Genomic DNA, 25,596 nt, shown 5'->3' with positions numbered 1-25,596 from the left:
TTCCATTTCAGGGGAGCTGAACTTGTTCAGTTACTTGTTGGTTATGTATTTGTGGTTTATTAGTATATTATATTGAGCTTCTCTTGCTAGTGTAATGTTTTCAAACTGACTGTGTAAATAAATGTATATTCTTTTACCAAGAAACCTTGAGTAAGTGTTTGTTGGAACCACTGTATTTGTTGGTCCTTTGTGTAACTTGTTCTATTGCTCACTCAACTCTTGAGATAAGTCTGGCTCAGCCAACACTACCACTTTACTGTGTAGTACAGGCTTGTACCAAAGGTGAAATTTTACTTGTGCATTTGCACTTGTAGTCTTAATTGCATGTAGTGTTCCCAAAGGGTACTGCATGTGATTCTGCCTAACATTAAGTTTAGCTCCTTTATAAGTAGCTGCTAAGTACTTAATATAATATCTTTATCGAACGTTCCCTCTCGGGACACTCTTTATAACACTTGCCCACGGTGTAGTGTACCTACTCAAAATTATACTTTGATATTTTATTGCAGTATTGGGGCAATTTCCTACACATATGATTAGATGGAGCATCCATCCAGTAGGACCCTGTCTTTTTCTTATTAGAATAGTCTTCTTTCCTACCTTATTCCTTCCCTTCACAATATAAAAAAACAAACGCCCTTTCTTCAAACAACCCCACTCATTCAATGTTTAAATTTAACACTTTGCTTGATCGCCCTACTCTCGTCCACTCCAGCCTTCTCCACAGGCCCCACCGTTCCACACCTCACAATGGCCTTTTCAAATCGTATTAGTACAGAAGTGGCCTTCTACACAGGCCCACCACCTTAACAATAAAGCTCTTTATTAATGAGTTAGTAAAAGTTCTGCTCTTTTCCTTGCTCAACAGTATCAGCAACTTGCGCTACGTGGCTTTGCGCTATGTTCACGTTAATTTGGCTCCGACTCTTCCTCCCCTTCCACAGCCACATGAAACTAACACTACGATCACTTATCACAACACTGAAAAACGAACTGCTTCTAACAAACAAACACATGGGCACATATACCTCAATAAACTCTTCCCCAAGGAAAAAGAAATGACGCAACCATACCAATTGCCTGTTCTACGCACAACTCTTGTCTAACAAGGTCCGCCACTTACTTCACAACCCTCTACTCTAATGCAGACTTGCCACTGTCTACTTGTTCCCTATCGGAACGGCAGACCTAATATTTAAGACTAGCGCGGTCAATCGCCCTCTACAGCACTAACTAGGGTGCGTCCTATACACCGTAAAAAAGAGTCCCTCCCTCCCCTAGCGCTTTCATCCACGGGTACACCCATGTATCCTTTTAGGAGATTCTCCACTTCTTTCGACTTCAAAGTCTCCCTTTCAAGGCCTGCACTTGCGGTCGGAGTGAAGGCCAGAGCCGAACCAGGCAGACCTTTGGAAAGTGGCGTCCACGGACCTCTCTTCAGCTCTTTATACTTGCCAACGGATGCTGCCCCGCACTCCTCCGGTAGCATGGCTCAAATTCTTTGTGCCTTGGTCGAACAGCAAAGATATCTCACTGGGGCCTCCAAAGATGTGTCGGGGGGTCGTCTCGTAGCACTCAACAAGAAATTACAAAAGGAGTGTACAACGGTGCGATCAGTAACGCTATTTTATTCAGGGCCCTAGACGCAGCTGGGACAGCAAATTCAAACAGAATGCGGAACAGAACTGCATGAAAAATTGCTGTCAAAGGACCAACCTTGGAGTTGAATCTTTTATATACAGTTAAATAATTACCATTTATGATCATGCAACATAGAAACAATCTCCCCACACAAAAATTATTGGTTCTTGCACTTTGGACTCCTATAGAACTGTGTGCATTATGCTGGATCATTGCGTCCATGAACCTTCCCACACCGCCCTCAATTACAATTTTGGGATGTCGCAATCCATCCCCAATTCCAACAACACAAAGGTATATGCTTGAAACATTTTAAACGATCAGCGGAACTATTACTCTACCCTGGTCCTCTCTTCCTGTCTCCCATGGGAATGTCTATCCATCACAACGACATCAGAGCCTTGACCCACAGACATGCTTTTAAATGATTGTTGCATATTGGGAACATTCTTACCCTCTTTCCAGAGGAAAATGGAATTCTAAAATGGTCATGTATTCTTCTTTCACTGTCAGACCCTGCACGCTCTAATCAGTTGACCATGAAAATGAAAAAATAACCTCTGTGATTATCTACGCTTGGCCACAGATTGCATACTCTGTGCTAATGGACTGCCTGCAGTGGCCTTTGCCGCAAACAAAATGCTATCACACGTTTAAAACAAGGCAGGCTTTTGGCGCCTATTTACTGCACTTTATTCTATCACTAAGTTTGATTGTACTTACCTGTGTCCTGGGATTTATGGACTAGTTTTATTATGCTTTAATTTTGCATATATGAGAAAGGGCCCCCTCCCATTTTAGAGTGTTACTCTCTCAGCTGATAAGTGTGTTTCTTCATACCGTGCTGGACTTGCATTTTTATCATACTAACCTGCTTGAGGTAAAGCAGTTTACTATCACAATCTGACCTGGAAATGAAAACAAATGTGGAACTCGTGGAGTACAGCACTGGAAAACTCAAAACTAGCAAGTACCCACACGGAGCCCCAAATGCTGGGGACCATAGGCTCGGGAAAGGATGCCAGAATCTCAATCTTTACTCAACTTAATTCTGTTGTGGCACATCAATGAATCTACTGTAAAGACATTCTTTGAATTTCTCAGAGATGGAATCCCGGTCTCCATCCAGCCAAGAGACGGATTTGTGCATCATTGGCATACATAAAGATGGGCATGATGAATAAGTTGACCATTTCAGTTAAGGGCGTGTCACAGACGAAAGGGAAGTGAGGACAGGAAAGAGTCCTGATGAATTGCCACGTCATTAAAACCCAGTTAGATACGTAAGGGGATACACATCCTGAGGTTGGTCCTTCATATATGAGCACATGCCATTCAAAAGATGTCTCTAGGGGAGAGGCGGGACAGGAATAGCTGATGCAGACAGTGTCAAATGTGATGCATAGGGGGAGTAACATCTAGTTGTTGCCCTCACACCACCAGCCCCCACCTGGTTACAGTGCAGCCTGGTTCATGTTGATAAGATTGAATTAATACACACATTAAGCAGACCGGGATCAAATTGACAACTAAAAGGCGTGTACTGCCGCAGAAAAGCCTCAATTTGTTATAATGAAATTGAGATAATCTGGTGGAAATATGAGATGTGATAACCATCTCATGAAATACATTTGAAGCCATATTGGATTCATAGTAGATCATACCGTGATGCAGTTGTCCATGTTTTTAAAAAAATATCAAACTAGAGAGTATCAAAGAATTTGGGAGGGGATAATCATTGTGGATGGGGCTTTGTGCAATACATTTCTTTGTTAGAGTTAGCCGCAAGATTTATTTTATTTTAAAATAATGCTTCCTTATCCTTAGAAATGGTTAGTGTATGGCCATGTACGCCAGATAAGATAAATTAATTTGTTGAAGTTACAACTTTCCCGCCATTTTCTTTCGAACATGTTGATTAATAACTGGCAAGATGGCAAGACCTTCGATGAACAATTAGCATTGCTTGCTTGCCTTTAAAGTAGGGGTTACCCATTTTTCATGGCTAGGGTGTCAACCATGTTAATAAGTTGAGAAATATAGACTGAGAGAATGGAGTCTGTTTCATACCCCCAGCATGGGGGGCTTCTTATCCTATATAGGAAGACAGAGACTACAAGTTACTTGTTTCGGGGTGGCAGTGTTGCTCATTGAGCAAGATGGCGGTGTCTGAAGCTCCTTGCTACTGGACGCTTCTGATCCTGCAGCACCTGCCACAACTGCTTGTAGAGAGATGAATCCGGGCTAGAAATGGCTCGGCCCACAGAACACTTTGGTGGCGTCAATTCAGGCCTGTGCACAATGGGATCCCAGCCTCAGGCTGGGATTGGAGTGCCCCTACAGACCGGTCATCCAAGTGGCCCTCAGGCATCGCGAGCAGCTACAATGCTGCTGAGGCCAGGACGGCTGGTGGTCAGCTGTTTATGAACACGTGCACCCCAGAGACACCATTGGATCCTTTATGGCTTTGAGGCCGGAGCGAGAGGTGAGGTGATGCAGGGTCAGGAGCACGCAGGGTGGGGGCGGTGAGCTTGACTGCCATATCGTTGATGGCCACTCCCTGTAGGGGGGGCCACAGGAAGTGCATCCATGAGAAAGTGGTGTTGATTGGGGAAGATCGCTGTGCACCGCACAACTGGGAGGACCACTCACTTCAGGGAAATCTGCCATAACCTGCAGCTTGCCGACAGGCACATACAGATGTTCCACGTTGCGGCGCTCATCTGCTTGCATGCCGGTTTAGGGCTTGCTGTTTGTACTAAAAGACAATATACACCAAAGCCATCTGGCCTGAGTGGTAGTAGCCTGAACAGTGAGACCCCCCTCCTCCCTACCACGGACAACCCTACAGAACTCCAGAGACTATTGACCAGCATAAGCAAGGGATACTCTTCGGTCAACTGTTTGGGGGCAACGAGGTGTTTGCCTCTGCTTTATTCATGTTATTAGAAGTATTTGTCATAACCTCAGTTGCGCAATAAATTATACTACTACTATGATAGGAAGCTGTTGAGATAACTAAATAAACATAACTCTCACAGCGTGTCAACCCAGCCTAAAAGTGCTGGAACTGCTCCAACAGTTGAATAAACATAACCAGCTCTCAACACGCAGAACCCGAAAACCAGGGAGGCTGACACTGTCCCAAGCATGAGAGGATTTCCAACCATCCTCTCTTCAGAACATCACTGATTGTTTCTTGTCCTGTCTAATGTGTTTTGGTTCAGACCACGTCTGCTATAGTTTTCATTTCTTAAATTGCTGATATGGCCATTGGCACGCTGTGAAGAGACACTAGACAGTAAGAGTGCGAGGAACATGGGCTTTATTCCCCACAGAAAACCTGCATTCCATGTCTGCTGCCAGTGCCACTGTCTTCTGGCGTCTGCCATTTCCTTCATTGTTTCCGCTCTCACTTGCCCTCTCTGCCTACCGCTCTTTCATCTGCACCTCTCCCACACATATCCTCACCCCCACATTTTGATCATATAAACCCTTATATGCCCCCTGTACCCTTTTGAGGGCAGCCAAAACTTAATTGTATGTTTTTTATTTTTTTCACAAGCAATGGCTCATGCTCTCTTTGCAACTGTTTCTTGTTGCAAAAAAGCTTTCTTAGTACCATACAAGTTATGTTTTGCTAAGTTGATTTATACTGTGCACTGCTGCCAGTTATGTGGCGCCTAGACCTTGCTTCACTAGGGCTTGTTAATGTGGCCCATTACCATCAGACATCTCCCACCCTGGCAGATCTTGTTGCATATATATCTAAAAGTTAAATATGAGTTCACATATATCCTAAAATCCAGTTCTCAAAAGGTAGTAAATTAAACCACAACATGGTGTAACACATGTCCTGTTTTTTCCTACTGTGGGCCTTCTGTTGTCCAGTGGGCTGTGTCAACTATTACCTCAAAAGAATTGTAAATTAACAAGCAAGTCTTAAGACACATGTTTACTGTGCTATTGCAAGACTTGAAAGATATGAGTGGTTTTTGACCTTTCACTATGGTCAGAAATGGGAGGGGAGGGTGCACAGTAGGAGGTGCGGCATGACATTAGCGGGATAAGGTGGGGTGAGGACAAGAGAGATGAAGAAACCAATAGCCTAGGCTGGCAAAAATATTTGTAAATGCAATCTTTTTTTTTTTTTTAATATAACAATTTTGTTGATTTTAACAGTCAGTCAATAACAAACCTTCAATAAAGTTACATTCGGTGTACTAACGCAGTCATACCATTGTTGGAAAGCAGTACTGGAACCTGATACCAGGTCATCTTACTCTCCATTGCATGGATATTTAAGCATAATATAATTCATCAATTCCCTTCTTCCCATTTGTGCCAGATTTTGGCAGCCTTTTCCAAACATCCCAGAGCAATATAAATTTGGAGTTCCATGGACACACACCTGTCCACATGGGCGACCCACTGTGCGAAGCTACGGCATGCCAGAGCCCCCCATTTCCTTGCAATGTTGCGCTTGATCAGGCCTGTTGCGGATAGAAATAGTTTCTCGTACTGGTCAACAAGTTCATCTCCTGAGATACCCAGCACTTGCAATTTAGGGTCTGTCAGCACTTCCACTCCTAGTACTCCTGACAGTTTAGTACAGCATGTCCGCCAGAAGCTGTTGATCTGGGGGCATTCCCACAGGATATGAATAAAGGTACCTCACTCCCACAGCATAGACAGTTTGGGCTAGTGGCTCTATTCCAGCAATACTGTGCGACCCTGGGATAGCATATTCTATGAAAAATCTTGAGCTGTATGAAGCGAAGTCTGGAAGAGATTGCAACTTCACATGGATTCATCATTGCCAGTGTCCAGTCCTCTGGGTCTATAGGCCCCACATCCATTCCCCATTTTGTCTTGAGACTAGACAGTTCTGGAGATGCAAAAGCAGTTATTGTTTGATACAGTGAAGATGTGACCTTAGTAGCGATGGGTTCTAAAAGAACATTCCCCTCTAGTGGCGAGCATTGTGGCATGTCTGATGGACAGGGAATATGTTTGCTTAATGCACGAGTGATCTGCAGTAAGTGATAATGCTCTGTATTTGGCAAGGCAAATTTATGTCTCGGTTCCGCAAAGAGGCGAGAGTCTCCCCAGTGCACATATCCCCTAGTGTTACAATACCTGCCCCCACCCATTCTGACACACCAGTAGTTAGGTTACTGTTCTTCCATAGGGGATGTGCCAGAGTCAACTTGCCGTCCCAACCAATATATCTGTTGGCTTCTTTCCATATGTGTGTCGTATGCAGTGCCAGCGTTGGGAGGGGGCCCTTCCCGCTTTCTGATATAAAGTGACAAATGGCGTCATATCTTGCAGCCCCATTACCTCTGCCCGAATAAGAGGTAGGTCCTGGTTCCCATGTACTACATCATTAATAACCACCATTTGGGACGCCCAGTAATATGATTTAATGTGCGATAGTCCAATTCCACCTACCCTGATTGATCGCTGTAGCGTGGTAAAAGCTATTTGTGGGTGTCCACCACCCCACAAAAGATTTGTAAGGATGCTTTTGATCCTGTGGAATTCTGGGTATGGAATTCACAGGGGGCATTCTGTATAGCATACAGGAAGATTGGTAACGCAAGCATCTTGAAGAGGGCTGCCCTGCCCAGTAGGGATAAGAGGAGCGTCTTACAGTGTTGGACGTCGGTGGAAAAGCGTTCAGTAATTGGGTGCAAGTTGTGGGTGAGATATCTGGAAAGGTCCACTTTGACTTGATTCGATATGGGCAGTTCAGGGGGATCGCTTGCTCCATCCCCCTGGACTGGAAAGAGTATGGATTTATCCGAGTTCACTCGTAGTCCACGGACTATTCCATAGTCCCTAAGCATTTGTGTAACTATTGGGCAAGAGTGGGATGGGTTACCCAGGTATATTAATAGGTCATCAGCATATAGAGAGATTTTGTCTATCCCCCCCCCCCCCCTCGCTGGCCAGCGAAAGCCCACACACGACAGATCCAGGCGAAGCCACGCGGCAAGGGGCTCTATGGCAATTGCAAATAGCAGTGGGGATAGAGGGCATCCCTGATGCGTCCCTCTACCCAGCGGGAACGTTCTAGAGAACCAACTGTTAACCCTAACTTCAGCCAGCAGAGATTTATACAGTAGTCGGCCCAGTCCAAAAAGCTTGTTCTGAATCCCATCCTTTTCATAATTCCCCAGATAACGTCCCAAATCACTAAATCGAAAGCCTTCTCGAAGTCCATAGCTAAAAATGCAAGGGGTTCTCCACAAGCCGGGGGCCCGTTGAATCATTAGATTTATTCCACAGATGTTTATGCAGTTTGATTTGTCCAGCATAAAGCTGCATTGGTCTGGATGGATCAGTGTTGAGATTACTGCCTGTAGTCTATTTGCAAGCACTATGGCAAGTATTTTGGGTTCTCCGTTGAGAAGTACGATTGATCTATAGGATTTACATAGTTCTGGGGGTTTTCCTGGTTTGGGAATGACCACAATACTGGCTTTGCGCAAGTCAAAGGGAAGGGAGCCCTATTCCTTGCAGTGATTGAACATTTTGTGTATAGGATGCACTATCTTTCCCCCATTTTTTTCCATGTTTCAATCGGGAACCCACTGGGACCAGGTGTTTTCCCAGAGTGCAGCTGGGCGATGGCAATTACAATTTCATTTTCTGTTATGTCAGCGTCTAGCTGTGTCTGTTGGGTCTCCGACAGACAGGGAAGTGTAATGTTGTCTACTATAGCGATCGATGCGTTTCGGGTGAGTCTGAAAGTAAATATTCCTCTTCCCGCTTATTTGCTTCTTCCTCTGCCTCAGCTACGCATTGTGTTTGGCCCTTCTTTTTTGCAGAGATCCAGGAGAACATTTCACCCCAGAGTACTGCCTTGTATGCCTCCCATAATGTGTCAGGGTTTTCTACTGTGCCTTCATTGAGGTCAAAATATTCCATGGTACTGGTTTGGACATGGTCTATCAAATCTGGAAAACCAGGTAATAACTATTTGGGCTCCACGAGCGAGTCGGTTTGACTCCATTTGTGCGAATCTCAATCTCTAGCAGTGAGTGATCAGACACAACTCGATCAAGAAGGTTCACGGTAATTACCCTATGTGGGTCCTGTTTTGAGAGGAAAAAGTAGTCGAGCCTCGACAAGGAGGCGTAAACCCCGCAGTGGACTGTGTACCCCCTCTCTTATGGCTGAAGATCTCGCCAGACATTGCTCAGACCGAGTGCAGAGGCGAAAGCCACTAATTTTGTGGAAGCGTCAGGGTTTCTGCCTCGTAAATGTGCATAGTCTAGGGTCACCTCCATGACTTCGTTAAAATCACCACCAAGGATCTTCAAGTCGGGTTGATGATCTACGACTCTGGCTAAGATGTCATCAAGTAGGTCTGCTGAGAGTAGAGGAGGGGCATATACTTCCATGATACCTATGGTCCCACCCCATACATTGCCAGTCAGCATCACAAATATACCTCTAGGATCTTGTTTCACCAGTGCCAGTTTAAAAGGAAGGCGTTTGTGTATCAATATTAAGACTCCCCTGGATCCCATTGAGAAGCCTGCATGCATTGCTGTTGGGTAGTTTGTTCTGTGAAAAAGGGTGCATGACGTGCCCGCTAGGTGTGTCTCTGTAAGGAGGGACATATCAGGGGAATGCCTATTGAGGAATTGTGCGACGATTAGTCTTTTGATTCCGGTACCTAGGCCATTAACATTCCATGTAAGAAGTTTGAAATGTTGTTTCATTCCCATTCCTGTCATGGCAGGGGATATAGGGTATGCATTTTAGTGGTATGATGTGTAATCAGTGATAAGAATATGTATCAGTGGCTACAATGAGTATCTGTGTGATGACTTCATTAAAACTAACACAGAAAAAAGCAAAAGGACCTCAAACTACCCCCACCCCATACTCCACCCCAACCCGAAGTATCTGTCACCCAAACATGTTCTGATAGACCTGTTAGTACACTATCAACAAAAAAACAAGAACATGCTAGGCTGTAAATACGGTCTTGACCAACTCAGACTAGTAAAGTTTTGAAAAGGCCAAACCTGGGGGTGCGCTAACTAGTACAACAACCAATCAGAGCTTTGGCAGCTGCATGGCTCTGCGTAGTGCAGATCCTAAAGTGGAGCCCTCGTGCCTAACGGGTCCATCCCAGGCCTGTGCTAGTGACCGTGTCACATACCTCCTCTATCTTGCAGTAGTCATGTGTCCTCCGTTAGTGTGGCCGGTACCAGTCCCTGCATATCGGTCAAGTGTGTGTGACGGGAGATCGTAGGGGACATGACCAGGGATTTTTTGGCGTGATTTCTTTCCTTCGGGTCCACAATCACCCTCCAGGTTTTGTTCGGCCCAGAGCCATGCCACGCGATGGTCCGTGAAATGGACTGTGGTTTCCTGGTAGTAGATTTTCAGCTGAGCTGGGAACAGCCCATATTTGACGTTCAGGAACTGTAGTCTTCGTGCAGTGGGTCAAAGGATTTTCTAGCTTGTTGCACTTCCTTGGTCTAATCTGGGAAGAATGTGATTCTGGATCAGTTGCAAGTAAATTAACCTTTTAATACGAGCCATCTGGAGTAGTGCATCTCACTCTCTGTAATTCAGCATCTTAGCGATGATCGTGCATGGTGACACACCAGGGCTAGGTCTTCCCGATGGGATGCAGCGAGCTCTTTCGATAGAAAAAAAGTGTGAGAATTTCTTTGGGGGCAAACATGTCCATCAGCCATTGCTCAAGAAATAGTTCCATATTCTGTCCCTCCACCTTTTCAGGTAGGCCCAAGATGCGAACATTATTGCGTCTAGATCTACATTCATCTTCATCAATCCGATTCTCCCTCATCTTGAATTGTTGCGTTACCTTCAATATCTGCTGTTCCATCACTCTGCCTATGCTGATCTAAGCCGACTGTGCTTTGGTGTGATTTAGTCACTGCCCATGCTGATATGTTGCCCACTGCACCTGCCTTGGTTTAGTTTAGTCATTGCCTACGCTGATCTAAGCCTACTGTGCTTTGGTGTAATTTAGTCACTGCCCTTGCTGATCTATGCCCACTGTGCCTTGCCGTGGTGTAATTTAGTCATTGCTTATGCTGATTGATGCCCACTGTGCCTTGGTGTGTTTTTGTCACCACATATGCTGCTCTATGCCTACTGTGCCTTTGTGTAATCTAGTCACTGCCCTTGCTGATCTATGCCTACTGTGCCTTGCCTGGTGTAATTTAGTCATTGCCTATGCCTATCTATGCCTACTGTGCCTTTGTGTAATCCAGGCACTACCTATGCTTACCTCTGCCCTACTACATATAAGTATAATTGCACTGCCCGAACCGCTCAGCTAATCTAGCCGTATCTGGTTACATCTTGCCAGCTAGCACATCGCCATATCAAAGTTGTATTTCATCTACTGGCACACTGCCTTTGAAAGTTGCTAGCATACTGCCATTGAAAGTCTCCTGATACATTGAAGTTATTTCATCATTGTGGACATGTTGCCCCAGCCCCCGGCCAGTATCATTTTATACATCCTAGCCATCTCTTGGTCTCTAGTGAGGGCATACTGTGCAACGCCCACCTGCATCACTTGCATTCCTTGCTACATCCCCAGTTCTTAATCTACCATAATGCACCTTAGCACATACCCACAACCTAACCCCCTCACATATACACACGCTAATAACCACTTTGCCAACCCTCTCACCAGCCACTCCTGCAACCCATACCTCAACAATCCTGCCTTGTGGCTCAAACACTACGCAACCAAACCTACTCCCAACCAACCATGCACACTCCTACTTAGGAATGCCAGACTTAGATCCAGACTGCCTCGCATTCCCTGCTCCCAACGCCCGCTCTCCAATACACCCTGCGCCGTCACTCAGACTGCACCCAAACCATCAACAACCGTACCCAGTAAAGAACTTAAAGGAGCTCTTATCAATGCTAGATCCCTTACTGCTCATGCCCTCGTTATATCAGACCTCATTACTACACAGAACCTAGATTTCATCGCTGTCACAGAAACTTGGCTACATGCTGCCTCTGGCCTGCTCCTGTCCCTTGCCATCCCTGAAGGATACTCTATCCTTAGAAATGACCGCTTATCCAACCTGTCCAAAGGCGGCGGCATTGCCTTCATATTTAGGGATAACATCAGCATGCGACCCATCCCCAACACTCATTGCAGCTCTGCTGAATCACTATCAGTGAAACTCTCACCCACAGCGTCACTACACCTCATTTACAGACCACCCGGCCCCCTATCCTCCTTCGCAGAAGATATCACGTCCATCCTATCCAATAACACTAAACCTAACTCACAAGTGCTGTTACTAGGAGACTTGAATCTTGGACTTTCTGTCCCGAAGGATCTCATGGCTACTGAAGTTGTAAGCATTGTGTCAAACCTTGGCTTTCAACAACGTATCCTCGAACCTACACATAATAAAGGCAGAACGCTTGACTGGATCGTAGACCTGAATTGCAATACTACGATAAGTTCCAACTCAGCCTGTGCCTAGTCTGACCATCACGTCATCATCTTCCACCTACCAGCCACCATTCCAAGCACCAAACCTAAAATAGCCCCTTCTATTCCCACCAGGAATAAAAAGGACATCACCCGGGACAAGCTACTCCCGCTTATCCTACCCTTTTTGAACAACTGTGCCACAACCTACAATGGCCCTACGGTCTTAGTCGACACTTTTAACCAAACACTGCTCAAAGCTATCGACACTATTGCACCGCTTAAACTTAGGAAAGCTAAATAACAAGCTCACCTGAACTCGTGGTTCACTCATCAACTCAGAGCTCTGCGCAAAGAAAAACGTAAGGCGGAATCACTCTGGAAAAGTCTCCCTTGTCCCGCTAACAGAGACAACCTCTTCATCGCATCCCTCAATTACAAGGAAGCAATCATACAAGCAAAAAAAGAAACCTATAACCTGCGTATCTCGCAAGCTGAATCCCACGCGAAGGAGCTATTCAAAATTCTTAAAGAATTAGAATCCTCTTCACCCATACCAGACACCTGCAACAAAGACAGCTCCTGGTGCAACAGCATCCAAAATGCTCTCCTCTCCAAAATTACCACTTAACAAGCCAAAATCAACACCAAACAAAACTCTCTCCTCTCTAAACCTCCTACACCCACCACCACTACCACCTTCACCCCGCCCCCATTTAGCTTCCTCCCCCAAAGTTGAAATAATTATCAGCAACCTTAAACCCTCTAACGGCCAAGGGGACTCCTGCCCGGCACCCATCATTAAGGAATCTGCCCACGACCGTGCTCCCTTTATTACTACCTTCATTAACTCCTCATTTCACTCTGGAATTGTCCCCAATAATCTGAAGGACGCGTGGGTCATCCCTTTGCTGAAAAAACCTACACTTGATCCGTCCATACCCACCAATTACAGACCAATTACCACGGTCCCGTTCCTCCTAAAAATCCTAGATAGAGCGGCCTACCTCCAGATACAGACATATTTGGAGACTAACAACTTACTTTGGCACAAGACAATCTGGCTTCAGACCTAGGCAGGGGACATAAACAGCCTTACTAGATTTGAAAACCCAAATAGAGGACTTAAAAGACAATGGTAAACTAGCCCTACTACTACTTTTGGATCTCTCCGCACCCTTTGATTTGGTCAATCACCAAATCTTATGCCAACACCTGCCCACTTTTCGGAAAAAGCTACTAACTGGATCTGATCCTTCCTGGATAATAGACTCATGAGAGTATTTTCACCTACTCCATCAGCTGACCCCTCCCCGGTCCCCTGTGGAGTTCCTCAAGGGTTCTGCGTATCTCCGACGCTCTACAATGTATTTACCAAACCATGGTTCGATGTGCTTGACTATCTGGGTGTCACCTACACCAACTATGCGGATGACACCCAGATACTCATCCTGACTACATTGCAGACGCTAAAGCGTTGAACGAAGTATACCAAGTCGTCCAAGCATGGATGGCGCACCACAAGCTCTGTCTTTATGATGACAAGACAGAGCTCCTCATCCTCGGCACCCAACAAAGGCTTAGCAAGCTTGACCCAGCCTTTAGCACCTTCAACATTGATGGTAACTCCATCAAAGTGGCTAAAGAGACCAAAACTCTAGGTATCAACCTGGACTCCACACTGTCCCTAAACCGACAAACGAAAGCAGTTGCCGCTGCATCGGCCTACACATGCAAGTTAATCACAGCCTGCCGCCCATTCCTCTCCTCCCAGAACTGCATTACTTTCGCCAGGACGTTGGTTATGTCTAAACTCGATTACTGCAACGCACTGTACCAAGGCACCAACCAACGTAATGTTAATAAACTGCAGATCACCCAAAATAATGCTATCAGAGCAGCCCTCAATATTCCTAGATAGGCGCATATCTCAGACACCAGGAAGAGCCTTCATTGGCTCTCGGTCGCCCAAAGAATCTCGCTCAAATCACTGACTCTGACTCATAAATGTGTCAACAACCAAGCCCCCACCTACTTAACCTCCCGCTTCTCGCAGTACATTCCCTCACGGACTCTAAGATCTGCCCAAGTGCATGCACTCGCAATTCTCAAATACAACCTACAGATGGCCGGAGGTCTCAGTTTCCCAGTCCTTGCGTCCAAACTCTGGAACTCTGTGCCATTGTCCATCAGAACCCTCTCATCCGCCACGGTTTTCAAACACAAAGCCAAGCTATGGCTTTCCTCAACATCCCACCCACTACCAGCCTAAGCCTCCAGCTCCACTTTTTTGTACTACCGGCACCTCACTGCTTGAGAACTCATGTCTTTGCCTGTTTGTACCTATGTGCCTTAAGATAAACACGTGTGTATCTATTCGATGACTGTAACTGTATCTATGCCATGTTTGCACTCTGTACCTTAAGATATGCGCCTGGTTGCCCTCGGGCCTAGTGTGCTATATAAATAAATAAAATACAAATACTCTAACCGAGTCTTCAGTGTCTGTGATGTCATGTTCATCCTCTCCCATGCGAGAGGTTTACTTCTGCAGGTCATGGCGCAGGAGTGATACCTCCACGCAGATGCCATCCATTTTCTCTTCCATGGAGGAGCGAGAATTGGCAGTGGCCGCCATCACGTCTTTCAAAGAGTGAGTGGCTTGAAACTGAGCAGTAACCCCCTGTGCAGTTTGGCTAATGGGAATGTTGGTACCACGTGTTGCATATTGGTCCATCTTGCTCTGCGTAGAGATTTATTTTGGTTTGTCCTTGAACAACATGTGTTTAGTTGTTGTGAGGAGGAGAGGACGCCAAATTGGCATTTGCATCATGGGGCTAGGAAGAAGTGTTGTATTCGGAAAGCCAGCAAGGGCTATTGGCAGTCAGCAGTGTAGTGAACAGTTACTTGGCAGTAAATTGTGTACTTCTCAGCAATATATAAAGACTGGCATCTCATCAAGTGGTACAGTTTATTTCCAGTACTCAGCACAGGGATTGCTTGTAGTTCTCCAGTGCAGGCGTGGTCGGTGATAAGTTGGCCACGTACAGCCATAGTGCTGCAATCGGGCACAAGTTCGAGATCCACAGTGGGTCTAGAGTTTACCCCTTTGGTCCTCCACCCGGGGGAGAGGTTGTCGTGCCAGACCAATAATTAACAATACAGAGGACGTCGGGGACCATAACCGGCGGGGAACAAGTCAGGATATTCCTTCATTGACACACTCTTATATGAACACAGTCACAATAGTACCTCTTGTTTGTGAGTGCGACGAGCAAAGTTAGGAGCGCTGGAAGATCCTACTACCACCACTGTACATCATTGTTAAATCCGTCCAGCACTATAAATCAAGTTTCCCAGGTAGGGATCCCCGCATAGATTGTACCTTCCGTCCATCGATGTCACACAGGGAGGGTATGGAGTGAGGAGGACAACTACGGCACACACTTGCCGCAAAAGGAGGGTAAACAGCAATTGTGGGATCACCGCCAATGTTAGTCCTCTCACCGTAGTTCAGCACCAGCGTGGCAAAGCGAATTAATGTGGCGGTATCTATGACAGCTGTTGTTGCATCGCTGTGCAGAATCACACCCCAGTATTTCATAGCTTTTTCAGTAGTTGTGGGGTTGTGTATACCTAAAACGTGGGGTTGTGTGTTCCCAGTGGCCCACCGTCTGAGATGAGCTTCAAGTCGTAGCACCACACTGCCTGTGTTGTAGTCTTGTTGCGTGCTTATGTTCAGAGCGGGCATCAGGCCATCTGCCGCGGGGTGTTGGCGGTCTGAGTTTCATAAACCGGCATCAATTCTGTATCTTTCTGACCCCCGTCACTGCGGTTGCACAACGATCACATGGAAAGCACCACCGCCATATCCGTCGGTCCAAACAGGTACCTCAGGTGCTGCAGTTGGTGGGATTAGTCTGGCTCACGCTGTTCCCAGTTCGCCAGCAAGTACGCCGCTTACCATCCGTTCCCTGGTGGGCGGTGGACTGCCGATTCTCCACCTTCACCGCCACCGGGGGTTTTCAGCAAGATCACAGCAAGCGCGGATCAGTGTAGACAAAGCATAGAGGCCGGGCTTCATAGCCGTCAGTTTCCTTGGGAGATTCGGTATTACAGTGCCCACTGGTTCATTACATATATGTCCGCAAGGTTGTGCTCCGATTGTCAGACAAAAAGGCAGTTTTCTAAGCAGGATATCTGTGGCTCACATGGAGCTGCCATCAGTCACGTCTTCACTCGCTCATCGCGCAACCTGCAGATACAATCTTGAAACAAATTGCATGTGCGCATAGACCTCCCGGTGTCCTAATTTCTGGTGAGTTAATATAGAGGTAAGACCTAGGAGAGGGACCTGGAATAAAACAAAGGAGCCCCCTAAAAATTTGGATGTATCAAAAATATGCCCTTGAAAAAGAGAATACAGGTGCAATTTTCTGGTTGCTGATAAATCGCATCTCTATTAAAGTCTTTTTTTTTTTTTAATTGTTAGCAAAATGATTAGTTCTTTACAAAATCATAGAATGTACCATCAATGTTGCTCCTGAGGCGTTACAGGCACCTCTCTAACCAACATTAACTTCTAAATGATCAAGAAATCGGAACAATATTTGATGAGACCTCCACCGAACCCAGTGACATAATGTGGATAAAAAACTGAACGAAAAATCACTTGCAAAGTACGGAAAGTAAGTTAACTGTTGACACCGAAGATCAGTCCCCTGTGTAATGTCCCCTCTACACCGTGTGGAACCCCAACATGTTTCAGTTCCATCTTGTACCGAACATTCTTCAGGGAGATGAATTTAGTAGAATGGATAATGGTTCCCAAAAGTGTTTCAGATCTCCATGTGACAAGGGTGACAAGTAATGTACTGTAGGATGGTACCTTTAAACAATGTATGAAAGGACTATGTTATAATGTGCGACAGACAGTGTAAAGGCCAATACATACACCTCAGAGTGCCTATGTGGCAATCTGTGACTTAAGTGTGTACTCCCTGACACAGTGAAAGCAAAAAATAAGGTTCTTGACTCCAAGCCTAGTTGATTTTCAAAGCTGAAGAATATGTGTTAGGCAGAAACCTGTGCAGTTCCCTCTGGGACCACTGCAAAAGATTTAAGACTACAGGTGTTTGGCAGTAAACCCACTTGGTAGCAGTCTGTACCACACAGATTCACTTGGTAGCTGTGGCTGAGCAGTCAGACTTCCCTCAAGAAGAGTTAGGCAGTATACAGAGTATTCACAATAGGTCAAAAGAACACAGTAGAAAAAGTAAACACTGACCAGGGCTTGGTGTAAAAGAGATATCATTATTTATTTAAAACAACATCTAGAAAAACACACAGGCATTAATAGTAAGCAATTCAAAAACACGGTCACTAAAAGATATACACTCCCTTAGAAGAATATTAGACAAGTCTTAAGTAAAGCCCCACTTATTTTCAGACAGCAGTGAGCCCTTAACGTAGATGGCACTCTAATAACTCGTTTTTAAAAAAGGAGAGAAAAACAGAATAAATTGAAACAGATCCCAACACTTTTTCACGAACACAAGAGAGGGAGGCAAAGTAACACCGTGAGTTTAGAGTCAGTAGGCCGGATCCACTTTAAGGGGATCAAAACGAAATGTGTCCAAGGTCACACGGTTGCAGTGCACAAGAGTCTTGTAAAGGTTCAAAAAGGAGTTGGACCACAGAAAGGGACCAGTTAGAGGGTCAAGGCGGCCAGCCCAGTCCAGAAGGTTAAGGGGTTATTACCTTGTAGCAATCTTTAGAAAGGGAGGCCTGGCGGACACGGTACCTTAAAGTGGTGAGAATACTCCAGTGGGGGCAGTTGTTCCTGGCAGCGGATGCAAGTCGGTGCTTCGTCCGGGGGAAGAGAGGATCTCGTCGGGGAGGAAGACAGGAGTATGTTGCACTGCCAGGGAAGAAACCAGCCGCGGAGTTTCTCATGTAAAAGGAGCGGTCCTTTGATTCGCGGTCCAGTGGTAAGTGGCTATCCGGTTGCCGGGGTGCTTGGCACGGGCAATTCGACCACAAGCCGGTCTGGGATGCGAAGAGAAGAAGGTAAACTGGTTGTGCCCACCAGTCAGGGGAAGAAGCCTCTCCAGCCGGGAGATCTTCTCTGTCGTCGGGAAGTGGTGAGTCGGTTCCGCAGGGCTCCACCGGTGGTGTCGTCGTGGTAGGTCGGCTCAGCTTCTCCCTCGTCGGATTCTCAGGTCCTGTGGCGACTTCTGAAGTTCCAGTCCCCAAAGCCCTGCTTTTATGCAGCACACCCCCATTCACTCAGCCTAGCTGTCAATCAAACATGCTAAGTGGTGGGCCAATCACACAAGAGTGCGACTTGAGTTACCAAGGTAACTCAGTCCAGGGTGCCTAAACCCCCTCTCACACCCCCTGTGGTACCCAGACAGAGTGGCACCACTTTTGGAGGCTTCTGTGGAGAAGCCCGCCAAAAAGTGGAACAAAGGGCTCGACTTGGGTTGGCGTCACAGAAGAGAACACAAACACCATTTTACAATTGAGTCCTGGCAAAAAATACCAACCGGCGAATTAATATTAAATAAATAAACCGGCGGTATGTTCGAGGCTATGAGAATTAAATAATTAAAGTTGGTATCCTCGAACAATGGGAAAATCCCATAGGAATATATTTGTGGTCGAATCTAAAAAGTAGTATCCACTGCCACCAGCCAAAACTCGATCAGGGGGGATGGAGACGTGCCCCCTCGACTAACAGACCCCAGGGCAATCGAATTGCCCCGACCATTACATCCACAATATGATGGTTTGTACTGGTTTCTGTTAATAATTTGGGACTAGTAAAGCCAATGGTGACTTTACATGCCCTGGGAGACAGTAGTCAGTCCCAGGGTATGGAGTCTATGGTGGGGTGTCACTATGACACCCCTGTGTCACTGCACGGAGGGTGCTGTGTAACACACATAGTAAAAACACATGAGACCCCATGGAGTAAAGGACCCCATAGCCCATAAAACACATTAACAGTCAAAGGAACACCATAAATCATGTCCAAGAGTGGGAGAAAAGAGAGTCTCACTCTTGGCAGGAGAAAAAAACAAACTCCAGAAATTCAGCAAAGCTGCTGGGGGACTCAATAGGTTAGGAAATTCAGCCTAAAGAGCGAATTCTCCCTAACAATATGCAGTACAAAAAAGTATACGTCTGCACTTTTCCTACTCGTAACTAAACAGGGATCTCTTCTAGAATGCCATATTGTTTGTTTGTATAGGGTTTTATAAACTGCAAATAGCAGAGAAAAGTGGTTATCAACTCATGTTTGCACATTTTATGTTGGAGTGTATGTGACAATCATTGAAATAACTAATATTGATGTTTGTAAAAAAAGAAAATGTATGTTCAAGGTAATGCGGTTTCGAAAGATTTGCCAAACTTGTTGGTCCAAACATTGGATCGCTCATCCAGTTTCCTTTCTAACTTGATAAAGAGACTGGTTTGAAGTATTTGCTGTGGATTTGTGGGTGGGCTAGAAAATGCTAATTTAGAATAAGAATTCTTTCATATCTAATCTTACACTTTTTTCCAGCCCTCAGAATGTTCAAAGGAGAAAAGACGTCTTCTATTTACAGCCAGAACGCCCTGGCCCCACGGAGAATCCTGTGTGGTACACTTCGTCCTCGCTGGACCGCAACACCTTGGAAAATATGCTTGTCCGGGTTCTTTTAGTAAAGGATATCTATGATGAGAAAGACAGCTCTGAACTGGAAGAAGACACATATTAAAAATAGCTCAAAACTTTCAAAGAGCAGTGAAAGATAAACATTCACAAGTAAAGCTGCTAGATTCCATTTTAAACGAAAAAGGAAAAATAGAAAAAAAACTTCATTTCAAGTTTACTCTCGTTTTATGAGTTTTGTAGCAGTATACCCAGATTGGGTATTACCATGTAAATAATATGTGCGTGACCGTTGCCATTATTCTCTTTAGTGGTTTTAGCATATTAAACACACAAACATTCAAATTCATTTTTTATTATTTATTTGGTTACATATGTTTGTATCTTTTTACATTACAAAATATGAATGAGAATGTGCCATGTGTAATTTGGTTCTTGCATAAAGAAACCTCCATATTTCATAACTCTGCTGCCTTTGGTAGAGGCTATTTTTCTTGGTTCTTCAAACAGATGGTTATGTATGGGTAGCACTACTAAAAAATATTTGCTGTGTCCAAATTTTTAAATAAAATGTAAAGTATTATTTTTTAACCTTTAGTTAACGATGCCTTATTGGGTTATGTGGAGAGATATGTATGTACCAAAACTGGACCAAGGAGAATGCTGTCACTTGGCGTACTATTAGGTGACTCGCTAATGGTGAAAACACATATTTTTATTTTATTAAAACCTCAGTGTCCTTTTCTCACTTGTTCTTCTCTGAATAGCCCACATCAAATTAAATCAATAGAAGCTTAAGTCATATTACTATTTAGATAGTCCTTTTTATGAAGTCTGAGGGCTGCAATTTCTGTTAGATTTACTTTAACAATGAAAAGTGACAATATTGCAGACACATTAATGTGTAGATAAGCTCTCCTTTTTCCCCCAGTTTTCCTGTATTTCTGTACAGTAAGCAGATAAACTGTAAACCTGTGGTTACTTCTTCCTTCTGCTAAACTCGAGGGACTCTAGGCCCAATTATCTGGTAGGAGGTATTTATCGAAAATGTTGGATATGGAAGTGTGACATTTTCTGTAAACAACACCTATTCTCTTGAAGTCAGTTTTAAGCGAGGGTGTAAGTGGCACGCCAATCATGCCTAGAATGGGATGGTTTCCGGCATTGCCTGACAACCGGCACTTTCGCTAATGTCAGAGGAGCACTCAGGCCCATATTCTCATCAAGGTGTTAAGTCCCGAAAAGGATGTTCAAAGGGTTAACAACCTTTTCCGTACTTAAGACCTATTCTGAAGGTGTACATGTGGCGGTTGCTAGGATGGGTTGGAAATCAACCTGGCAACCGCCGCATTCGTAAACTAGCTTTTTGGAAGGCTATTCTTGTGGCACTCCGCCAGTTTAATATGTGCGCTAAAGTAGCGCACATATACGGTACCCTTTTGGTGGCGTTAAACTGGAGGAGTGCTCAAGAAGCCTTGTTTGGTGTAAATGAAAGTGTTCATATACACCCGTGTGTTGTATATGAACACTTTCCTATACACCAAAGTGAGCAGCTTCAACATGTTGAAGCTGCTAACTTTGCTGTATAGGAACGTGTTCATAGTCACCTGTGTTCTCGGTAGCATTTTTGTAAAATGCTGCCGAGATTAGATTGCGCCCGTTACAACTAAAAACGGGCGCAATCCACACAGTGCACTGTCGTGCTCTACGAGGACGCCCAGGCCCACTTGAGAATACTAGTGGAACCTGGGCGTCCTCTTTTGGCGCAGTGCATTGTGCTGTTTAGCACCTTCACTGCGCCAAGTTAGAGAAAGTGCAAACATTTCAGGAAAATGCAGTACCCCCCCTCAGGTGGCGCTGCATCTATCTACACGAGAGATGATTTTACAACGGGAAAGAGGAATTGATTTCTCTATTCCCTGCTTTCCTGTTGCAAAATACTGCTTGTATACCGCATTATGCGATTTCTCCAGCCTTTTATTTTCCTAGTTCGGGTTTTCATTTTTCACGTGTTTTTCCATCAGTTGCAACTTTGAAAATACCAAAAATACAAAAAAGTAAAATTGGACTGATTCATTATTTTCTTAAACAAATGCCACCAATCAGCAGTCGTCTTTTGAAAGCCTGCTACCTGCACAGGCAGGGGTGTTGCTAGGTCTGGAAATGTTCTGCGGCTACACTAATGTTGGGACTGTCGGGATGCGGGCTAGCTAGCCTTTTGGTTGTAGCCACCTCAGCCAATGGGGTGTCATTTAGGGTTGGCAACTGCGACCCCTGGGGTCTCCCTTGCTACCCCTAAAAAATAAATGTAAAAATCAAGTCTCTTTTTTTATTTATTTTTTTTAATTCTTTTTTAATGCATTCTCCACGGCTGTGGCCAGCGCCATGTGGATCTTTTCTTCTGGAGTGGCTGGCTTTCTTGTTCAGGCCATAAAAAAAAACAGCGGTTTCACACTTTAAGCAGCGACCCTAAATAAGAAAGAATAGGAATGACAAATTATGTGGCTCTCTCGACTTCTGCACAAAAGTTGCTAGACTCATTAAAAGTTTATTTCAGGCACACTTCAGGGGTGAGTCGCTGATTTAGTCTGCTCTTAAATACTACAACTCAGCCTTTCATCCTTCTCAGGTCGATGAGAACCACCACAGGTTGGGTGATATTGTATGTGCATTCTTTCTATGTGAAGCGTTTAAGTGTAAGTGCTATATAATAACACATCATTATCATTTGGCCATGGATGTCTGCTTGCATTCACAGTAATTTGGTAATATGGGCCTATACACACGGATCTTAACAATAGATATGGCGATCCATTCTTGTATGAAATGTATCCATATTTTTCGTAGTGTACTTAGGAACAATGCTATTTGATGTCACTTCCTGTTTTATCTAGGGGTGAAATGTCGTGTTCCATCGCTTACCACGATATCACTTTGGGTGGGGTCAAATTACATCACTTCTTGTGATGTCAGAGGTCAAGGGTCGTGTGATGTCACTTCCACTACCCCTGGCTTTTTGGTGGTGAAATGACGTCCCTGCCTCAGCCCCCTTCCCCCGAACTCCCCCCCCCCCCGCAACACCTCGGTGCACAAGATATATCTGTCAACAGGCGCTGTTTAAATGGCTTGTACCAGTGCTCTATATGTGAAGCAGAGGTCAGCAACACTTTCGTAAAGAACTGAAAATCTCGGATTTCTGCGAACATGTTTCTGAAACCTTGCAATCCACTGCCCGTTAACCTAAAAAATGGGCAGAATAGGGCAGTTTACGACGGGGTAGTATCGTGCTCCGCGCTGACGCCCATGACCCCCTGAGAATAAGGGCAGTACCTGGGCATCAAGAACTGTCGCAATGAAGCATGGTGTTTTCCATGCTCATTGTGCCTTGAACAGAATCAAGCCTTCTGTGTCCATAGTGCAGGTTAACCGTTTTGCACAGCGTTAATACAAAATCTAATTATGGCTTACTGCGCTTGTGGGGGATTGCCCAGGCTCTGTCCCACTATATGCCAGAGGCTTCCTTGTGTCTTAATAATTTTCTTAAACCCAAGGTGGTTGGACATGTTCTCGAATATTCCCTGCAGATCTATTTGATCCCATCTCATATTGTGTCTATTTAATGTCTTGCATTGCTTCACGTTTCCTCGGTACAGCTCCCGTGTCTCCCTTCAGAGGAGGAGGAGCTTCAGAAGATTCTGTGGGCATCGTTTGCATTTTACTGCAGCTGACCAGCACAAACAGTGCTTAAGGAAGTGAGCATACTTGGCCTTTCATAAGCAGGATTCTCTGGTGTACACCTATTTTCGATACCGTCCCCCTCAAGTGCTTTACACTTTGTAGCATGAAAGCAGAATATTAGAGGTCGATTATTTTGACAGGCTTCACCTGAACAATTTTCCAGCCGATGACTGGTTGGAACAGTTTCTCAGCACACTAGCTGCAACTGTGAGGTGCTTCCTATGCGTAAAATTGGAATCGCAGCACACTAGTACACAAGTGTGCTCATAGGTGACCATGAGGCATAAATAGAAGGCAACTGAGACGTACTTATCAGCTTACTATTCTAAAAAGCTCTTGATGTCTCCTGCACCAACACTACCATAAGCCACAAAGCCTTGAGAGGTGGTAGCTAATTTGGGGTAATCTTTGTCACTACCCGCCTCACAACATATTAGCACATAGTTCCTACACTGTTAGACTGTCAATAATAGGATACTTGGCCTTTTTTATCCTCCTTGGCAGACTCCTTGGAAGACTTTAGTTTGGGTACCTTGCTAGTACTGACTACTAGCACTTGATACGTGGAGCTATCGCCCACCTTTTCAAGTAAGAGATCGGACATCCTCAGTCTTTTACAATTCAACACTATTGAGGCAACACCCACCATAGTAATTGTGCTTACTTGGTGGACAAGCTGTAAGGAGCAAGTTGCCATTGGAAGCCAGACTTGGAATTCTGTTCAAGACATTGCTTTATCTTCCATAATCAGAGCATGTGTTGCTTTTGCAACCCACTGTGGCATCCTGCTATGATGGCACAAGGCTACTGACCTCAATGTTGCTGACTGGTTTACCCAACTATTTTCCCTCATGTGTTGCATCTGAAATGGAAATACAGTGTATGCCATGTGGGGGATCATACACCCCTGAGGGTCATTGTACACTGTGCACCGTTTTCTATCTGGAGAAAACTTCTCACCATTCTGTGTGTTATACTGGTTGGTGGCAGCCTTTTTGTAATTGTAGGGGCTACAGCCTGCTGTAAGTTGTGGTTACCCCAACTGTCACCCTCACGTAAAACCCACTGCCATGTCCTGGAGAATGCTATTGTTCCTTTGAGTGATTGTCTGGCATCTCGATGTGGCCATATGTAGTCATGGGTTCTATCTGCTCTGGAGAGCAGGGGCTATAGTTGCTAGGAATAGCTATGATTAGTTCGTGAATGCGTAGTGGGATTCAAACAAGACTCACTCCCAACCTGCATTATGCTCCAGGAAATGGCCACAAAAGGTGATTCTCGTCTGTCCCAACTATTTGGGGTCCCTTTCGTTGTAGAAACCTTGCAATGAATCCTGAAGTACGGAATATGACACCAATCCGAAGATGAGACCTGAGGAAGTCCTGTATGAATGGTTTAAGAGCCATCTGATGGAGAAGCTATGTCCCAATACTGTCTGTGCCAGACCTCCCTCTTACATAGTAAATCCAACCATAATGCTCACTACTGCTGACCCAGCAAAAGCCCACGAGAACTGTGAGGAAGAAAGCCCTGCTGCCTGTTCTGTGTGGACCCAATACAAAGAGGAATAGCACTCAGCACAACTCCAACTAACAAACTGCGAGAACTGCTGAAGTACAAAGCACGCAAGATTGTTTGCTGCCTGAGATCCTGAAGTACACAAATGAACTCCAAGTTTAGATAGGCATTCTAAGGAGTGCTTCTACCTGAACTGCAGTCCCTGGGTGTCTTCTGTACCATCTGCCGCTGGAGCCGTGTCACTACACTACCAGACTATAATGGGTCCCAGTTCAAGCAGCAGTTCTCCAGTAACAATGGCTCCACTGTTGTCCTTATTACACAGGGATTCCCCAGCAATTGCGCTTCCACAACCACTAGATTAGAGGCAACCATCCCTGCTGCCCTCTTATCTATACTCTTACTTGGAGCCTGTCTGGCTGCGGTCGTACCATGCTGACGACCGCCACCCCCCACTGTGATATACTGTCCATTCTATCAACCTCTTGAAAAGGGCCCAAGTCACCTTAAAAACAATGGCCATTTTTCTAACATTGGACTTATACTTATCTCTGGAGAACCCCACAGCATCGGG

The 25,596-nt window shown here is 45.1% G+C and overlaps 1 protein-coding gene across 4 annotated transcripts in view; it reads left to right on the top strand.

Moving 5' to 3' along the window:
• ZMYM2 (zinc finger MYM-type containing 2) overlaps positions 1 to 20,115 on the top strand; it is a 2,192,903-nt gene extending 2,172,788 nt beyond the window's left edge. For 3 of the 4 annotated variants that reach the window (XM_069640242.1, XM_069640239.1, XM_069640240.1), the window contains one exon: positions 19,677 to 20,005. In XM_069640242.1, coding sequence (XP_069496343.1) covers positions 19,677 to 19,872 — 196 coding nt within the window. In that variant the 3' untranslated portion in view covers positions 19,873 to 20,005. Of the gene's footprint in view, positions 1 to 19,676 lie in introns of all 4 variants that reach the window. The other variant, XM_069640238.1, reaches the window with a different exon arrangement.
• The last annotated feature ends 5,481 nt before the right edge of the window (positions 20,116 to 25,596 follow it).

Source organism: Ambystoma mexicanum, chromosome 7q (assembly GCF_040938575.1).
Source record: "Ambystoma mexicanum isolate Mex_15411 chromosome 7q, UKY_AmexF1_1, whole genome shotgun sequence".
Taxonomy (NCBI): domain Eukaryota; kingdom Metazoa; phylum Chordata; class Amphibia; order Caudata; family Ambystomatidae; genus Ambystoma; species Ambystoma mexicanum.
Note: the sequence above shows the minus strand (reverse complement) of the source record. Positions and strands in the feature narration are given on the sequence as shown.